The sequence below is a fragment of the Salmo salar genome, chromosome 03 (assembly GCF_965601325.2).
Source record: "Salmo salar chromosome 03, fSalSal1, whole genome shotgun sequence".
NCBI classification, from domain to species: domain Eukaryota; kingdom Metazoa; phylum Chordata; class Actinopteri; order Salmoniformes; family Salmonidae; genus Salmo; species Salmo salar.
Genome location: NC_138293.1, coordinates 37573511 through 37594102, shown reverse-complemented (window position 1 = coordinate 37594102; position 20592 = coordinate 37573511). Strand labels below are relative to the sequence as shown.

General features: G+C 45.5%; 1 protein-coding gene across 2 annotated transcripts; it reads right to left on the bottom strand.

Moving 5' to 3' along the window:
• Positions 1 to 2264: 2264 nt before the first annotated feature.
• On the bottom strand, positions 2265 to 20013 carry LOC106600289 (uncharacterized). Of its 2 annotated transcripts, none has more exons than XM_014191594.3 (4): positions 19526 to 20013; positions 13384 to 13531; positions 4268 to 8004; positions 2265 to 3556 (listed from the first exon to the last, which is right to left on the bottom strand). In XM_014191594.3, the coding sequence occupies exons 2-4, from the start codon at positions 13457 to 13459 to the stop codon at positions 3209 to 3211; spliced, it is 4161 nt and encodes a 1386-aa protein (XP_014047069.3). In that variant the 5' UTR covers positions 13460 to 13531; positions 19526 to 20013; the 3' UTR covers positions 2265 to 3208. The 2 variants fall into 2 exon arrangements, with proteins under 2 accessions (XP_014047069.3, XP_014047075.3); XM_014191600.3 differs by lacking the exon at positions 19526 to 20013 and adding an exon at positions 13706 to 14212.
• Positions 20014 to 20592: the final 579 nt, after the last annotated feature.

The following is a 20592-nucleotide window of genomic DNA, read 5'->3' as shown; positions in this document are numbered from 1 at the left end:
GTTTTGAAAGATGATATGTTGAGGATTATAATAAATACCGCTTTGATGTCATACGAGCAAGCCAAACACCTGTGAGTCCAAATGTGCACTTCCCATTTCCATATCCTAAAACGAATGTCATATACAGCGTCAATGTTCATGATCACTATGTTTGATGTACAATTCCAAGATGACATTGCGTCATACCCTGGGGTTGTTCTGAACAAAATGAGCCTATGTTTGTTTATTGAAAAGAACATTCGCAGCAGCAGACTTTCCTTTCTATGCGCACAACATTTTTCTAACTTAGCTAGTCATGTTGGCAGTAGAACAAGCTTTCAAATCATGTCTACCTTTATAATGGGCTGTTTTGGATTGCGTAAACAACAACAGTAATTGAGTGATGGCGGGGATGCAGGGCTGTGTTCCAAACAAAACATCTTCAAGTTTGTACTTGCTGCAGTTCCGAAACAGCACAGCTAGGAGATTTTTTTTTTTTAAGTACCTTATAATAAAATACTCTTGTTTGAGTCATAAAAGTGCATTGAAATGACTTAGGAACTGTGTTCACTTTGGAGAGGTGTATGGCCACTTGGAGACAGCAGTTTTTGTCTTATGTTGCACCTACCCCACTTTTCCAGTAATAGTCTTGTTACTGAATGTATGCAGAGTACTTTTCAGATTTCGTTATCAAAAAATGCGGCGAAAAGTACAGTAAATGTAAAATGCAAATAAAATCAACAGTGTAATGTTTGGATTCAGTCTTGTGTCAGGTGAACTGTTGTGTCCTCACCTTTGGTCTAATAATTGTCCCATAATCTCCAAACTGCTCCCTTTCAATTTCTATAAAGGTTATGCATTTTCCTATTTCATCTGTAAGAAACATTTCAATTTAGCCCTATCCAAATAGGCCAAATCCCATGAGTGTAAAGGGTTAAAAAGGCAACACGCCATGTTAACTCCTCCTCCACATTTAATGGATTGGTTCAACAATTCAGAAGAAAACCTTCCCAGACAGTTTTTTTGTAGTCAGGACCAGAAAGAGAGAAAATCTGCTAGTTAGGTTACCTCAGCCCAAATGGGTCAGTTAGTTCAGTTGGTCAATCCAACAAGTTCTCATGTTGAAGGCCTAACACTGTCACCCGGTGGCTTTAACCAGTACTATATTATTTAACGTATATAACTACATTTTTAAAAAATCCTGAAGGTTGTGTATAGCACTGTATATCAAGTCATTGTCTTTTTGCCCAAACTCTCAAAGTTAAGTGACATATTTCAATAATGCCTTGACAGTCATACTTGAGGGTATTCTATGGGCTGTTTTGTTCACCACTTCCACTCCTCCTTTCACCTCTTTGTCTGGAGTCTGGACCGGCATCTGAAACTGTGCACACTGCCACCTGCTGTACAGACATACTAATCTTTCCTACTTAGTATACTTGTCATGCATGTGGTGATCAGTTGTATGCCACATGCACCAATGTTCTTTTGTAAGTGGTTAGATGAATTGGCACTAGCTAAATAGATCCACACAGACACCAAACCCACAGAATATTCAGTGCCTGGTGCATCTGTGTGTGTTTAGTTGCACTGACACTCTAGAATTGTAATGCCTATGCCTTGGCTGTCCTTGCAACCCTCAATGGCCAGTGATCACCGTCTGAGCCATCAGCCCCCTCCTGACCTTTCACACAGAGATTCAGGTTTCATTCACAATGCACGTGCAGCGTGCAGCACGCACACGCGCACGCACACACACACACACACACACACACACACACACACACACACACACACACACACACACACACACACACACACACACACACACACACACACACACACACAGCGACTCTGCATGGCTGCTCTGGTTGTCATGGCTGAAGAGATTAGGGGCTGAAGTGGGGACAGCTGGCCTCTTTCCCCTCTCTTCCTTTCGGTTGATGTGACAGACACAGAAGAAGGCAGAGGAGTTGAATTGTGTTGAAAGAGAGCAGGAATTAGTGACGCCTGTGTGTCAGGAAACCTGCCAAGATGAAGGCAGTTAGGGTCTACTACACAGTGCTGTGCCAACACGCACGCACGGTCACACACTTGCGCAAAGAAAGGCCCACACGCACACACTATGTTCTTGTGTGCATGTAGCCATTTATTTGATGTCACTAACGGCAGTGTGTGCCGCACACATATTTATGTCACAAATCAACAAAACACACAGCTCTACAGCAGAATGTAGAACAGGCATGATAGGCGTCCAAAACACCGAGAAATTGTCATCCTCCCAGTTGTTTCTTTATCTGTTTATTTGTTTTAATCAATCTTAATTCTCTGGCATACACTGAAAGTACAACTCACAACAATATCAGACGTATACCTCTGATTCTTTTCTTTTTTGTTGTTGTAAAGACACAACATGAACCGAAGACAACGAGTTACAGAAAACGAACATCACTGTGAGACCAAACAACAATCAGCTTATTCATAAGATCCAAAGGAAAGGGTCACACAGGAAACTGTCTCTTTCTCTACCTGGCAGACCACAACCTCCTCTACTCTGCGCTTCTCTGACAATCAGTTGGAAGAAGAGTCTGGAGTGATCTCGAGTTACTCACCATGACATTAAAGATTAGGTTTTGTACAGTAGTAGGGTGAGGATGAGAGACTGCATCTCCATAGACTGTCAGGGTTGAAGCTACTGTACAAGTTTAGTTTAGTGACCCCTCCCAATCTGTTGCACCTACCTTACCCTTTTGTGTTTGAGTGAAGGAATTGTTTATGTGCGAACAGTGTTACTTCCTCTCTACCTTGCCTCCTTTTCCAATACATGTCTTTATTAGAGATTCTATCTATCAAATAAACATTGAGTCAGACTCTGTTCAGGAAAATGACCTTTAAAACTCGCTAAAGAAAAGCTCTGTCTAACAGAGCTCTCGTTCTAGAAACCAGCTCCAACTCTCATCGTCTTGACAGTGACTTCTGGCCTCCTCAAGCTCTCAATCCTGGAGTCATGTCATCTTTTTGCATCCTTCAGCTTCCTCCTCTTCTAAAACAAAAGGCCAGGATGGCCAACTTACAGTTTTCACAAACTAACTAAGCAATTTACTCAGGGACTACCAAACCGACAGACTACTCAAATTATTTTGGAAGCAATACAATACAAAAGCCCATACGATTTGACCCAAAGGAACAGTGAATGTCCATTGAGAGCACCAGAGCATCACAGAGCCAATCACATTGACTCTAGAGTAGGTCCTTCATCAGATCCCTCCCCTGAGCCCCTCCCAGTGGTCGACTCCTTTGACAGTTGGGATCTAATAGGAGATTCAGCCAATCGGGGCATCTCCCCGTCCTCTCCTTGGCTGCCACTGGTCGGGCCTTGTGCTGGGTCGTCTGCCGGGTCGTTGCTGGTGTTGAGGAAGGCTTGGTACTGGTTCCAGAAGCCCACGTTGCTCCTGGTGGTTGGCGGGGTGGAGGACGTTGTAGGTGTGTTAGCAGGAAGTCGCTCAGACGCTGAGCGACCGCTCCGTACAGGGGGACGTGTTGCCTTGACAACCCCTCCATGATGCTTCATGTGTCCCTGTGGATGAACATGAAAATAACAGATTTCATAAGTGCCACTCCGACAGTGGCAGTTCTAGACCATTTCAACTGGGGGGCCAAGCTGGAGCCAGTTGTACTGTTAGAGGGGCCAGTTACATTAGACGTTATTGTTGTCATATCGTTTTCTTCACTGCATTGCAGGCATTAGCAGGCAAAAGACCATGTTCATAATCATCATCGTTGCCACTGTCTAATAATGTATGTAAAAAAAGAACGATAGCAAAAATTTGTTATGTAAAAATTACTTCATACTCCACATTTAGGGGGTCCACAAGGGGGTCCAAAATTGTTGTCACAGGGGCACTGCCCACCCCACCCCAACCCCCAGAACCGCTAGTGCACTCCGACCAACCACTGAGTCACCCTGGCTGGATATATCATTTATATCACAAACATTTAGCTTGACTGATTCACCTCAGTCTGGACGCAGCCTTCTCATCAGTGAATGTTTCAGTTCAATGTAACCTGAAAACCAACTATCGGATCAAACTAGTTTTAGAAGTAATGTCAGGTTCATAGGTTGCAATGTTTTGGACATCGAATGTACAATTCCACAGATGAATAAACCACTTCAAAGCAGCTATAAACATGTAGTCCATTAAACATGTAGTCCATAAGAGAGGACCACGTTTTTTACCAACCCCACACCAATCTATACCCACATCATTCTCTCCCCCCATTCTCTTACCTTCAGTCCACTGCGGCTGGCATACTCTTTCCCACACTCGACACAGCTGTAGGTCTTCTTCTCAGGGCGAGACATGGGAGGGGGGAGAGTGGGAGCCAGACTGATTGGAACAGTGCCTTCCAGTCGGTCTCTGACACCACCCATCCCATCCTCCTTCCCATGGGAGCTGAGGTATGCCCCCAGCCTCGTCTCCCTGGTGTAGGCGACAGCTTTCTGTGGAACATCCCCAGCCTCAGTGTTGCCTGTCTCTGTAGTCTCTGACAGTGGTGACATTCTGTGGTCCACATCAAGCACAGGGGCTTGCTTTGGTGCTGCAGGCGGAGAGGTTTCAACCCTGTCTTCCTCTGTGGGCTCTGGGGTTTTGGGTTTAGTAGGCTGTTCAGGGTTTAGTGTGGGTGCTAGGTAGGTTTTAGGGTACTCTGGGCTAAGGACTGAAGTAAAGGAGGGGGCTGGGCTAGGGTGTGCTACTGGGGCACCAAGTGTTGGAGAGCTCAGTAGATCTTCCAGGTTTGATCTTGGGCCAGGGTAGAAGACATCGAGAGGAAGGGAATTCTCACCCAATAGACAGTCTGACATCATGAGACTGGACAAGGGAGTGGTTTTGAGAGCACTGGAGGAAGTGTGAGCAGGGCTTGTCTTACTGGCTGGAGTATCAATGGATGTATCAAGGAGTTCCGCATGTTTGTCATCACTGACTGGGGAGCTTGAATCGCCCAGGGCTGGAGGTGGGGAGGGCACGCTGACACACAGGACCGGGGGGTCGGCGCTGCCAGGCGGAGGGGTATGTGAGGTGGGGTTTAGGAAAGGGTCAGGGCTGAGGTCAGAGGGCGGGATCAGGTCGGGGCTGGAGGAGTGAGATCTGCTTGGCTCCCCGACACACGCTGGTGATGTCACACTGGAGGATATGGGGGCAGAGCCTCCTACTAGGGTTTGAATGTGGGTGGACGCTGCTGAGCTCTTTGACTGGCTGCCTGAGGCTGCAGTGAAGCTCTCAATAGAAACATTGGAGGTGTCATTGGGCTGGGGCTGGGACAGGGATACAGCGTCTGGCTCTGCTATTGGCTCTGACAGAGACTCCGGAGCGCCTTCCGGTGGCAGCTGCCCTCCCAGGTGCATGCGGATGTGGTGTTGCAGCACCAGTGCATTGGTGAACTTGCGCTGGCACAGTGGGCAGGAGTTTTGGGCGCGGGAGTTGGGCGGGCGGGCACGGTGGGTGGCCAGGTGGGACCGCAGGCTGCCCTTGGTGGAGAAGGAGCGTCCACACAGTTTACAGGGGAAGGGGCGCTCACCCAGGTGGGTGGCCTGGTGCAGACGCAGTGCCCTGGGGCAGCTCAGCACACGTAGACATACCCCACACTGGTTGGGGGCCAGGGAGCCAGTGCTCATGGTGCCCAGGCCGGGGAGAATGGCGCCTGCCAGAGCGCTGCCCCCGTTGGCACTCATGCCCAGAGCAGCCACCATCTCTCTGGTGAAGTTGGAAACGGAGGTGGGGACGTGGGTGGAGGATGATGGGGATGCCATCACGTAGGTGCTGGAGGTACTAGCACCCATGAGGCCGCTGCTAAACAACCCAGTGGAGGCCATGCTGCTGTGAGAGGTCTCCCCTGAGGAGGAGGCCCAGGAAGAGGAGGTGGGAGGCTCCTTCTCCAGCTTTTCCACCAGCCGCTGCAGCTTGGAGGTGTCTGAGGAGGGAGTGGAGGAGGAGGTGGTGAAGGCCTGGGCTTTGGGGTAGTGGGAGAAGGGGAAGGAGAGCTGAGAGTGGGTGGAGGAGAGGTGGGAAGAGCCTGGAGCAGGGGGTGGAGGGCGGAATAGGCCCAAGGCAGGGTGATGGTGGGGGGAACCAGAGGGGAAGAGGAGTTTAGGGAGGTGGGCCAGCTGGGAGTAAGCAGAGTGAGACATCATGGGAAGGTGAGGGGGCGTGTTCTCATCAAAGCACTGCTGCTTGGCCCCTTTAAAGAACCCAGCAATGGCAGAGGCGGCCGAGGAGGGGACAGAGAGGTGAGAGGAGGCGAGGGAGGAGGATGCAGAGGAGGAAGAAGAGGATGTGAGTGAGGAAGCAGCAGAGGATATGGAGGCAGCTGCAGCAGCGGCTTGGTTGAGCCGCAGGAGGGAGTGGGCGGTGGAGATGAGGGCCAGGTCCACACTGGGGGGCAGGGGGAGTGAAGAGGGGGGAGCACCGGTGGACACCCCCAGAGAAAAGCCCCCTCCGGCACCATCCACCTCCATACCGTCTCCATACAGGTCATCCTCAGCCCGCCGTTTACGACGCCTCTGAGCCTGCGCTGCGCTTACGCTCAGACCAGTGCTGCTCATTGGCTGACCCTGGGGCTCAGACCCCCCCACTGGTCCCATACCCATTCCAAATAGGGAGGGGGGGAGGAGGGAGAGCGAGAGCTCTGGGTTCTGCTCGCGGTGGCGGAGGAAGTGCACCTTGAGGTTGCCGCGGGTGGTGAAGCGGCTGAGGCAGACAGGGCACTGGTAGGGCCTCTCACCCGTGTGGGAGCGCAGGTGGATCTGCAGGGACGAGTCACTGCTGAACAGCTTCCCACAGAACCGACAGGCATGCTGCAGACGCCCCAGGGAGGAGGACGAGGACCCCGCTGAGGAGACAGACAGGTGGGGCTCCTGAGAGGAGGGGGGTGCCATAGAGGCAGTGGTGGGCAGGGGCGGGGTGAGGAAGGACAGACCACCGTGGCCACTGGTTAAAGTGGTGTTGGGGGATTTCTCATGGAGAAAACGAGTGGGCAAGGCCAGGGAGAGGGCCAGGGGGTAGTTGGAGGAAGCCATGGTGGAGATGGCAGACGAGGCAGAGGAGGAAGAAGAGGAGGAGGAAGGGCGGACACTGGTCCCAGGGTAAAGATAAGACCCAGTAGCCCCTCCTGCACCCTCCATCTGAGGCTTGTGTGGACGCAGGACATGGGACAGGCTGTGGCTGGGCTTGGAGGGCTTGGAGGCAGGCTGGGGAGGGAGCAGGGTGGAGAAGCAGGCCAGGAGAGGGGCTACAGTGTTAGGAGGCTGAGTGGGTGTAGGCTGGGGAGGACTGGAGGTCCTCTCACTGCCCTCCAGACAGAGCTGGGGCAGAGGAGGCAGGAGGATCTGGGGCACCTCCAGGGCACAGGAGGCCCCACCCAGCCGCAGCACCTGCCTGCAGATCTCCTCCGTCATCTGCATCTGGTGGATTTGCCTCTGCTGCAGCACCCGCAGCTCTTCCAGGATCACTGCAATGCTAAGGTGGGCACGGGGTGGAGGGGCAGAGGCAGTGCCCGGGCTTGGGGAGGGTGTCACGGGGCTGGGGGGGCCCTCTGGAACGGGGCTAGGGCTGCCAGGGTGGGGCAGGGGGCAGAGGGAGGCTGATGAAGAGGAGGAGGAGGTGGTAGTGGCTGACACGCCTAGCTTGGGAGAGGCCATGAGAGAGCGGGGAGGGTGGGTCTGACTGGAAGGTGACGTGGAGGTGAGGTCGGGGAGGCTCAGGACTGTCTGGGAGGAGAGGGAGGGATCGGGGAAGTCAGGGGAGAGGGAGGACTGGGGGTCTGCGAGGGAGATGGGGCAGAGAGTGGGCTGGCAGGGGGAGCGGGAGAGGGGGGAGCCCTCGCTTGGTAGAGAGGGGGTGTGAAGCCCCCCAAAGTTGGGACCTTGAGCTAGTGGGGGGTGGTAGCTCTGAGGAGAGAAGGAAGATGAAGAGGAGGAGGAGTCTGTGGTCAAAGGAAAGAAAAATGACTTCACTGCCAACTGGTCATCTGAAAAAAGAAGAGAAAGAAGACAAGAGAGAAAGTTGACTTAGTTATTGTAATATTGAGCAAGACAGAGCTTTGAATCTACTTAACACACTTTTACTACTTTCGGTTCATAAAACTCTATCTGAAATCAATTTGAGCACTGCTCAGAATGCCCTCTTGAGAGTGTTTTCCACCAGTCAACCTTATCTGACAGTGAGTGTTGACACACCAATGATGATCAGTGGATAGCAAAGAAAAACAACTGAAGCAAATCCATCATACAGGTAACAACTACGAGTAAATGAAATGCCTCTGTCCCTCTGAGAATTGTGATTTATCAAGTAGTAGCAGATAGGACTGAAGCCCTCAGATAACATCTATACATTCGGAGACCATGCTGTCAGGTGAACACCAGATCCAGGGCCAGTTTGCCTCTTTACTCTCTTCTCCACCGCCTCATCATCCAAACTCCCCCTCTCTTTCCTCTTTACTTCTCTCTTTATTGTCTCTGTCCTTGTCAACTCTGCCCCCCCCCACACCCAAATTCCCCTGGCTTGCAAGACTACACCAGCCACACTGAGCAGCCTACCTTGTTTCCACGGCAACACAGGACAGAGGACAATGGTCCCTAAAACCTCTTACCACCCTGACCTCTGAAAAAGACACGCATATATAGACATGCACTCTATCACACTCTCTCTTATTCGCTCTCTTTATCTCTCTCTCTCTCTCTCTCCATTTGTTCTGTCTTTCATCTGCACCCTTCCCCCATAACCCAATAGGGTGTCAGGGACAGGCAGTCTGTGGGTACTGGACAGTGGCTGTGTTTGGCAGGCAGACTTGACCTTAAGAACACTGGGGTCACACATTCCTTCTAGTTCTGGGCAGGCAGAGGAAGAGGTGGGGGCAAAAGAAAACAAACAGGCTACCAGACCCGATGACTCACAGACCATCAACGACCACACTTCACTACCAAAACACACACACACAAATACATACACACACCCACATCTACAATAACAAACACAATATTACTACACCATATCACTACAATGTTACTACACTATTAGACCCAACTATACTGGTTGCAGACCTACAAATGCATATAAACACATACAGTGCATTCAGAAAACATTCAGACCCCTTGACTTTTTCCACATTTTGTTAAGTTACAGCCTTATTCTAAAATTGATTAAATATTTTTTTCCCCTCATCAATCTACACACAATACCCCACAATGACAAAGCAAAAACAGGTTTTTATACATTTCTGCAAATGTATAAAACATCTAAAACTGAAATATCACATTTAGATAAGTATTCAGACCCTTCAGTCAGTATTTTGTTGAAGCACCTTTGGCAGCAATTACAGCCTTGAGTCTTCTTGGGTATGACACTACAAGCTTGGCACACCTGTATTTGGGGAGTTTCTCCCATTCTTCTCTGCAGATCCTCTCAAGCTCTGTCAGGTTGGATAGGGAACAGGTATTTTCAGAGATGTTTGATTGGTTTCAAGTCCAGGCTCTGGCTGGGCCACTCAAGGACATTCAGAGTCTTGTCCAGAAGCCACTCCTGCATTGTCTTGGCTGTGTGCTTAGGGTCGTTGTCCTATTGGAAGGTGAACCTTCGCCCCCAGTCTGAGGACGTGAGCGCTTGGGAGCAGATTTTCATCAAGGATCTCGCTGTACTTTGCTCTGTTCATCTTTCCCTTGATCCTGATTAGTCTCCCAGTCCTTGCCGCTGAAAAACATCCCCACAGCATGATGCTGCCACCACCATGCTTCACCGTAGGGATGGTACCAGGATTCCTCCAGACGCTTGGCATTCAGTCCAAAGAGTTCAATCTTGGTTTCATCAGACCAGAGAATCTTGTTTTTCATGGTCTGAGAGTCCTTTAGTTGCCTTTTGGCAAACTCCAAGCAGGATGTCATGAGCCTTTTACTGAGGAGTGACTTCCGTCTGGCCACTCTACCATAAAGGCCTGATTGGTGGAGTGTTGCAGAGATGGTTGTCCTTCTGGAAGGTTCTTCCATCTCCACAGAGGAACTCTGGAGCTCTGTCAGAGTGACCATCAGGTTCTTGGTCACCTCCTTGACCAAGGCCCTTGACCCCAATTGCTCAGTTTGGCCGGGTGACCAGCTCTAGGCAGAGTCTTGGTGGTTTGAAACTTCTTTTATTTAAGAATGATGGAGGCCACTGTGTTCTTAGGGACCTTTAATGCTGCAGGCATTTTTTTGTACCCTTCCCCAGATCTGTGCCTTCACACTCCTGTCTCGTAGCCCTACGGACAATTCCTTCGACCTCATGGCTTGATTTTTGCTCTGACATGCACTGTCAACTGTGGAACCTTATATAGACAGGTGTGTGCCTTTCTACATCATGTCCAATCAATTGAATTTACCACAGGTGGACTCAATCAAGTTGTAGAAAGATCTAAAGGATGATCAATGGAAACAGGATGCACCTGAGCTCAATTTCGAATCTCATAGCAAAGGGTCTGAATATTTATGTAAATACGTTTTTTTATTTTTAATACATTTGCAAACATTTCTAAAAACCTGTTTTCACTTTGGCATTATGGGGTGTAGATTGATGATGATTTTTAAAAATTTAATCAATTTTAAAATAAGGCTGTAACGTAACAAAATGTGGAAAAAGTCAAGGGGTCTGAATACTTTCTGAATGCACTGTATAGCAAGGATAATCAACTAGATTCACCCACCAGCCAATTTATTTCTTGAGTGGCTGGTCAGAGGGCATAATAAAACAAAGATTTTTAGATTTCAAATTGACTGCAAGAAGCCTAAACACATAATATTTGACTAAAATAGAATAATTTCAAACCTTGATTACATTTGGGGACATTGCCTGGCGTAGTGTGCCGTCTTTCAGATGGGACGATAAAATTGGTGTCCTGACTCTCTGTGGTCATTCAAAATCCAATGGAACATATTGTAAAAGTAGGGGTGTTCACCCCGATGTGATGGTTAAATTCCCAACCTGGCTACATTCCATCATGGCCACCTAATCATCCCCCTCATTCCTAATTGGCATATATCACTCTTCACCTCTCTACCTGATAGCTGATGCGTGGTGAGCGTTCTGGCACAAAAATGGTCGCCGTGCATCACTGAGGTGGGTGCTACACATTGATGGTGAATGAGGTGAGTTTCCCCATACTATGTAAACAGTGGAGTAAAGTACGTAAGTAAAAATACTTGAAAGTAAGTCATTTTTTGGGGTATCTGTACTTTACTTTACTATTTATATTTTTGCCAACTTTTAATTTTACTTCAGTACATTCCTAAAGAAAATCATGTACATTTTACTCCATACATTTTCCCTGACACCCAAAAGTACTCGTTGCATTTTGAATGCTTAGTAGGACAGGAAAATTGTCCAATTCACTCACTTATCAAGAGAACATCCCTGGTTATCCCTACTGCCTCTGATCTGGCAGACTCACTAAACACATGCTTCATTTGTAAATTATGTCAGTGTTGGATTTGAAATAATTTTTTGGGGAAAATGGTGCCGTCTGGTTTGCTTAATATAAGGAATTTGAAATTATTTATACTTTTACTTTTAAAACACAAGTATATTTCAGCAATTAAATTTACTTATGATATTTAAGTATATTAAAACCAAATACTTTTAGATTTTTACTCTAGTATTTTACTGGGTGACTTTTACTTTTACTTGAGTCATTTTCTATTAAGGTATTTTTACTTTTACTCAAGTATGACAATTGGGTACTTTTCCCACCACTGTATGTAAAACGCTTTGAGTACCTCAGTTGGTAGAAAAGCGATATATAAATCCAATCAATTATCATTTATTATTATTATTATTTGTATACGATAGCGTCTCTCTATTATTCGTGGGAATACTTGGGAACATATTTCCAAAATTAAAATCGCTTGGATCTGATTTCCTGGTGTTTTTACAGTCTCATGTCAAACAATAAAAATTCAACAACAACAAAAAAAGATTAATATACACTCTAGATATATATATTATTAATTTTTTTTTGCTCAGAAAACTTGGGGGCCAAATAAAACCGCCGTGGGCCGCCAGTAGGGGAATCCTGACATATAGACACACACACACACACACACACACACACACACACACACACACACACACCCCCCGCACACACACACAAACACACACAAACACACACACACACACACACGAGAGAGAGAGAGAGACAAGCACACACACACACACTCTGAGAGACAAGCACATGCACGCACACACACACACACACAGAGAGAGAGACAAGCACACGCACACACACACACGCACACACACATGCACACACACACACACACACACACACACGAGAGACAAGCACACGCACACACACGACACACACACACACACACACACACACACACACACACACACACACACACACACACACACACACACACACACAGAGAGAGAGACAAGCACACACACACACACACAATATTACTAAAACCTACCACTACAATGTTACTAAACTATTACACCTAATTAGCCCTCTGTGACTGGTCGTAGACCTACAAACGCATATAAACACATATAGACCCACACACACTAGTTCTTGGGTATGTTCATGCCTCACTGCTCAACGACAAAGCCCCAGAGGGACAATGGGATTGCATGTTATTGCAGTTACAACACCTTATAAAGCACCTCTCGCGTTCATCAGTTCCTCTACCATCTCCCTCTCATCTCCTAAATGGCCTTTCCAAAATTGAAAATACACATATTTGGAATGATAGAGTTTATAAGACTTTTCAGTGTAACACTGTAACATCTTCTCTACACTGTATTGCCTCTACGTTTTCATCTTTCCTCCTCTTTATATGCCCACTAACTGGGTGGTCTGTGTCTTTGAATCTGCCATTACAGGGAGGGTTGGTGAAGGCAGTGAGAAGGAAAGAAACACATACACTAATACATAGGATCAGAAAGAAGAAAACAAAGACTCCTCAGACACCATAATTGCAATAATATCACACCATTGCTGACATATTAAAAGGATCATCATAGCGTCCCCACAACTTTAGATTCTGAACTGACGGAGACAGGGTCAACGTTTTCAATAAAACTCTCACCAAAACTTTCCAGGTGACAGGTACTATATACTGTCTCTTTAAGTCTCTTTAAACATGTGCCACTACACAAGCACTGTTCTGTAGAGGAAATCAAGTTATTAACTACCCAGAAAAATATATATATAACAATGTGGCTTATTTATTTGAAAAATCATGTCAAGCTATATTTTGAAAAAAACAAAATGGAGAAAAACAAACATTTGACAACACAACACAAAAAGTTCATTATTTCCATACTAATAGCTACTGTATTCAGTTGTTGACTTGCATATCAATAATAGTCCATTTCTCACCATGCTCTAGTATTGGAGAGGCGGCAGGGAGCAGGCTCATGAGCTGCTGGGGTCGTTTCTGTTTCCGACGAGACATGCTTCAGCAGGACGCGACTGATGCAGCGGTACATGGGCCAACAGAATGCTTAGATTTTTTTCTCCCTGCACACTGAAAAAGTGGTTAACTAAATTACGCGAATTAGAAGAGAAGCACAGGTGAATTTTCCGCCACAAATGTCCAACTCTGTTGGTGGCATCGTGGTGCAAAAGTGAAAAACTTGTGAAGACTACAGGCATGTGTTTAAATTTTTTCTCTCAACAAGTCTTCTTTTCTCAAACTCACCGTTAGACCCCCCCCTCTCACAAAACACACACACACACATAGTCCTCTTGTTCAACCACTACATTTGCATTCAAATGGCGAATGAACACCACTTCTTTTGAGCCATGACTCCCTCCTCACTCCTCTTGCCTCCACCTCACCCACAAAAGCCCATCACGTTCTGTCATTCAGACAAACACAATCATGTGGACCCCAGAAAGTGCTGTCCATTGATTTAAATACTAAAGTTTTGCATCCCCGTGACGCAAATAAAACTTCAATACTGCCCTACATTTTATCTTAGTCCGTATAGCCTACATTTGATGAAGAACAGTAGGCCAATTCATTTACACCTCTCACTTGATTTGATTTGTCTCTTTGTATATGTGTACACGTTTTACTATACTTGTGAGTACCAGAAGTCCTCAAAAGAATAGTAAACCAACTAATATTTTGAGAAGTGAGGACATTTTTCCGGTCCTCACTTGTAAAAAGGCTATTTTAGGGGTTAGGTTTAGGGTTGGGGTTAGAATTAGGGTTAAAACAAGGGTTAAGGTTAGGGGTTAGTGGTTAGAGTAAGGTTTAGGGTTAAGGATTATGGAAAATATGATTTTGAATCGGAATCAATTGTTGATCAAAGTCCTCACAAGTATAGTAAGACATAGCTGTGTGTGTGTGTGTGTGTGTGTGTGTGTGTGTGTGTGTGTGTGTGTGTGTGTGTGTGTGTGTGTGTGTGTGTGTGTGTGTGTGTGTGTGCGTGTGTGCATGCGTGTGCATGTGTGCGTGCGTGTGTGTGTGTGGGGTAGATCCAGTAAAAAAAACATTTAAAAAAATCTCTCACTCTGGCTGCCCCTCATTTTCATTACCTCTCCACGTGGTAAGCAGTAGAGCCGGATGTTGAAAAGGAAGCATTGTGCTTCGCGTCAGTGGTCCTGTGTATTCGAGAGGCTCACGGAGGGTGATGCTCACTCAGCTGTGTCCTAGCGCCATTGTCGCAAATTCCTGTTCATTCAGTGGCCTGTTAATGGAGCTTTTGCATCGGGAACGCTGGAAGGGAGGTAGATGGAATTCCAAGTTGGGGTTCCACCAATAGATTGGTTGGACACCGCTGCTCACCGTCCGTCAATCATCCAATACAAAGACTTGACTGGACTCACCTCTTTGAATAGTATATCTATAATCCATGGAGGATGCTATTTTGTGGGTAGGCCAACCTGTACCCAAACATGCACGCACATGCTCACACAACCACACAGACACACACAGACACACACACACATGTTTGTTTTACTATCCTAGTGGGGACCAAACAATTGATTCCCACTCAAAATCTTATTTTCCCTAACCCCTAACCCTTAACCCTAAACCTTTAACTGAACCCTAACCTTAACCCTAAACCCCTGACACTCAACCTAACCTTAACTCCTAACCCTAAACCTAACCCTAAACCTGACCCCTAAGCCTAAAATAGCCTTTTTCCTTGTGGGGACAGGCAAAATGCCCCCACTCATCCAAATGTTCCTTGTTTTACTATCCTTGTGAGGACTTCTGGTCCCCACAAGGATAGTAAACTAAAAACACACACACACACACACATACACTTTGTCTTATTTTTCCAATGGGGTTTACAAGCTTCTGAACCTGGCAGGTAAATGGTGCCAGGAGATGGTGATGTTTCAAATCACTATCACTAGCTATCTAGTCTAGACGGGTTGCCTGTCACAATGTAACAATGTTCCAGCCTTAGAGTTGTATAGAGATCGCAATGTTGTATCTGTCCCATTATGGTGTTTGTTTCCTCGTCCCCAGGCCCAAATTGCTGGTGCATAGAGCCTGGTAACAGTGTGGGACTGTTTGGGGTGTGGACTTACGGGGTGACATGATAATCAATTCAAATATTGCTGTTCATGCTAATACATAGCTAGCCAGCGTAACTCTGCTAGCCGTCCTGTAACATGATTGAATGCATTCAGTTGTGAAACTGACAAGGTATCCCCTTTTCCTTCCCTTCCCTTCAAATAGAAAAGGCGTCGTAGTTGTGCGGAACACCATCCCCAGTAAAAAAGTACAAGCACAGTCTTTTCCGTACCAATGGCAATGATGCAGAACGCTAAGACTACTTTAAAGCACTGGAGGAAATTTTTTACACATCTCTGTGGGAGATGGCTTGCCACAGGCAGTTTGCGAAGTGTCAAACTCTTCTTAAAACTTTTCTTAGAAGATACTACAAACGTAGCTTTGAATTGGCGAGAATAGGCAGTTTATTTTGAGAAACAGAATAGCCATATTGCGCGAGCTAACCAAGTTCTCTTTGTTGAACACAAACACAAAAACAATACTGGCCCCCGGATGCAGCACACTTCAGGGGAGGTTCTAAGGGTTGCACTAGATGATGATGGACTGAGAGATTAAAACCAGTGGTTTTTTTGTCCGCTCCTGCCATAGGCTTCAAGGTTACTCCCGATCTGAGGCGCTTGGAAACCAGATGGTTCAACAGAGGCTGGTGGGCGAGATTATGGCGTCTGTGAGCGCACGGGCAGCACCATTGAGGCCATCTCCATTTTGAAGTAGTCTATTTTCTTCCTCTACTATTTCTATAAGTTGGTAAACAAACTGAAAGGGTGCATACTACCACCTGGAGTGTGTAATTTGAACAAGTATAAAGCCAAGGTTGGCAATTTACTGCCACCTGCAGTTATGGAATGTTTGCTCACAAGTATAATTCATTGGTTGGTCCCTTCTGGGCCCGCCATTGAGGTTATCTCCATTTTAAAGTAGTCCATTTTCTTCTTGTTTTGATGTTTGAAAAAAGAGTCAAGCTAATTTTGGTGACTAACCGCCACCTGCAGTGCTGGAGTCTGTGTAATTGATTTATTGTGACCACTAGATGGCGGTCATATAGCTTAAAGCATTTACAAACTAGGCAAACCAATTTGAAGAAGAAGAAGACAATGCTCTGATCACTGGCTGATCAAATCAAATCAAAAATCAAATCACATTTATTTGTCACATACACATGGTTAGCAGGTGTTAATGCAAGTGTAGCGAAATGCTTGTGCTTCTAGTTCCGACCATGCAGTAATATCTAACAAGTAATATAACCTAACAATTTCACAACTACCTTATACACACAAGTGTAAAGGAATGAATACAAATATGTACATAAGTCCAATCCATAGGAATCCCCACCCAGTTGACTACTTTACAATGGTGGAAGAATGGGTTATTTCCATGTAATGATCTCTATACATCTCTATGGAACAGGGAAGCACGTCACTGGCTTATCTGGTGACATCACAGCTTTATCAGCTTGTTGTCCTAGCATCAACATCCCCATCGGACACAAATTAGTAGCTAGCTAGTTAGCGAGATGGAAAACGATGAGGTTATTTTTAATGAGTGCATTTTGCAAGTGGCTAGTTTGCATCATCTACCATCACTAAAACCCACTGCAAAGGTTTTGCCCCTTCCCGGATTATTTTTCTTCTCCGAAATGTCCAAGAGACTCTGAGATCTTCCACATACCTAGAACTGTTGCTCTAGACCTGGGATTTCCGAGACTACTAGCTATCACTAGCGAACAGGAGAGAAATACAACCTACACCACATAAATGGTTCCTAGCCTCCCATTCATATGCTTGTTTCCCTCCCTAACTGTTAGGAACTCCACTCTCCATCCCCCACGACCAGATCCTGAGAGTCTAGGAGGTAACATAAACCTGCCTCTCAAACTGTCTCTGACCTGTGTCGTGATAGGTTGCTAGGGAGTTTACTAGGGGGCCAGACATCTGCCCATCCTCTTGATTATACAGTTCACAAAATACTTGGGAGTCTCCCTCAGGCAGTGGCAGTGTCTCTGCCCATCAACAACTGGACAAATTTATATCTCTGGACTTGTGGGATGGTATGTGTGCCCAAAGTGAGTTGTGTGACATTTGTATATTGTTCTTCATAGTTAGTTACTACTATTGCCTATTGTATGGTGCCCCTCTGAGTTTACTGTGTTGTGTAATACTCTGCAGGTGGCGTATGCAATCTATACTGTCCTTACTGCTATATTCTGTAAGATTCAGTATCTGTGCATTTGTGCCCTGGTGTATTCATGTTGTATGTGTGTATTCATTACCTTTGTTTCTGTCCATTACAGAACCACTACATTTCCTACTTTTGATCCCCATGCACATCCCCATTTACATCTCCAGCATGTGTAAATAAAGTTATTGTGTGTATCAACTCTGACCCTGTCTTATTCCCCTCTCACCAGGGGCAGGGTCAGTGGGTCACAAACCAGTAGAATACTCTCTTTTACTAACACTAAAACGGAAACTAAATAATGTAAACACGAAATAGGAATGTCTTTATCAAACTAAAACCTAATAAAGAATAGTAAATCAAGTCGGGAAACTAAGTGAAACTAAACTGATTTGAAAATAAAATCGAAAATGAATAGAAATAAAAACGAACATAAAAACTGCAAACTATAATAACCTTTAATCACATACTAATCCACCTGGGGGGGGGGGGGGTTTCAACTATTTTATGATTATAAGCCTTGAGTTGCTACTGCTGGGTGGAGAGCCCTTACCTTACCACACACACATTTTACATTAAGGCCATAATTGCATACGCACAGCTACATTGCAGGCCTGCCACACAATCGATTTGCATGAGAAGTTAACACAAAACAAACAGAAAACGCTACAGAAGGCTTAAAGAAATGAAAGGCCTCATTTATTTTTTAGGATACTTAGTTCCCTGTGTTGCACTTGCACTTACGTCACATTATGACCAACATGAAACCCTTTCAGAAATGTACAGTACGCTATAGTGCATCATATTATGTGTGAACATGATTGTGCACAATTGTGTAATTTTTTGCGCAAAATGCACATTTCTTTGCCCTGATTTTGACCGTATCCTCCTGTTCTACACAGGCCCGCACATCTGGTACGCACATCACCACCCCAAACACACACACACACACACACACACACACACACACATACACCTAACCCTCTCCTGTTTCCCCAAACCAGTTTTAAAGAACCATTAAAAATCGATTGATATAAACATAAATCTTGCAAATATCAAGCGATTTAAATATAATTTGATATTGTGGATTGTATGCCTACAAATATCTGAACATTAAAATAAAAAAGACAGCTATTCACCAAGCCTATTTTGGGTTACCTCTAAAATAGGTTTCTTATTCACAGTTGGCACCATGGGTAGGACTATTCTATTTGGGGGCTATGCTTTGAGTCAATCACAATGTATTCGTCATAATACAGTTGTCATCCTTGCCTCCCATAATTTGGACATTGAATGTATTGCTTAATTTGTTGGGATCAACGTGTCTGCTGCCAGACAGTGATGTATAGGCCTATCCTGATTTGACTGTTTGATGTGGCCTACACGTATACATTTTAGAATTCGCTTTTCAGAGACTTGCGATATATTTAGACAACCTTTCATCACTAGAAACAGTGTTTTATAGTAATAAATAAAAGAAAAATAAATCAAAACCGTTGTTCGTGTATCGCAAACTATTTAATTATATTTAAGCATAGCCTATTGTGCCAACAAAGCATTTGTGTGTTTCGTAGCATCGCACCATGACATTTAAATCGACGATCTAACATTTTAAAAACGTTTGAGAACAGCGCTATAACTTCTGCTGTCCCGCTACTGTACCGGCGACCTGTTGCATGCGTGCGCGCGCACTGATCATAACAAGTTATGATTTCATAAATTATTATGACTGCCCTAAAATATCGCTACAAATTGCTCATATCCCTCGTTTGCGTCGTCGACATAAATAAAATAACGGAAATTACTCACCATGTTAGAATCGATGATATTTGACAGTGGTTTACAAAATGATAAAATATGTTGGGCAATAGGCTAAGTCTCCCAGTCGGGACATCGACATAGCCTTTTCCGGCATACAGCCACAAAGATGCGCAGTCGTCCCTTAGACAGACGGGTGGAACACCGCATTGGCAAATTATTTATTTATATCGTCGCAGTGTAGAGGGACTATTTGATATCTTAAATGTATCAATTCATTGTTTTTACTGACCCAGAGAAAGAGGCGGGGGAGGGTGAAGATAGGCTAGCCTACTATGCGGTAATGAAAGGGAATTGGATTAGTATTCCTGTCATCCTCCTCCCCTTCCCTTTTCAATCCTCTTTGTAGGCTATTTGGCGAGGGCGGCCTGCTTCTCAGTCTGTGTCTGTGGTTTCTGCGACAGTGGCGGCTGTCTGTTCGTCGGTCTGTTCGTCCAATACGGATACCGTCCCACTGTAATTAATGACATTCATCGCCACCATGACTTGTACTATAGGACACAGCCTGACCACGACTAGACTAGCCTACCGAGTGAACATTTTTTTACCGACTCGCATATCTTCCCCGTATTAAATCCATGGGGGCATTGTGCAAATATCGTGTAGGCCTAACACCTAGGAACTATTTGAATAGGTCCTAACCTAGAAGTTCCAACGCAGGACTGTTATTTTTCCACCTGGCTATCATTTTTGTCAACTACTAGACTATAACATTATAATGGTCCTATATGTCTCTTAGAACAGACCCCGTTCTATTCCTATTCTATTCATAGAGGAAATGCATTAGGGACCATGGAAAGAATGCATAGGCCTTTAGCAAAATATACAGCACATAAATGGCACATGACATGAAGAATGTTTACAACAGTCAGTGACACATTTTAGCAGTCAAAATGTCACCCCACATCTCACACACAGGTCTATAAAAATGATAATGCTCGTCATCAGTCTTCTGTCAGGCATGTAGGCCTATTGAACTCCCCACCAATACAACTGTTATCAGGCTGTGTACGTGTTCTTATCAGACCCAGCGTATATAGTCTCTCATTGTGTTTTAG

Excerpts from the sequence above, each read along its gene's own strand:
- LOC106600289 (XM_014191594.3), bottom strand. The coding sequence starts at position 13,459 with ATGTCTCGTCGGAAACAGAAACGACCCCAGCAGCTCATGAGCCTGCTC. Across the intron at positions 8,005-13,383 it reads CTCTCCAATACTAGAGCATG|ATGACCAGTTGGCAGTGAAG; the intron begins GTGAGAAATGGA and ends TTCTTTTTTCAG. Across the intron at positions 3,557-4,267 it reads CCAGCCGCAGTGGACTGAAG|GGACACATGAAGCATCATGG; the intron begins GTAAGAGAATGG and ends GTTCATCCACAG.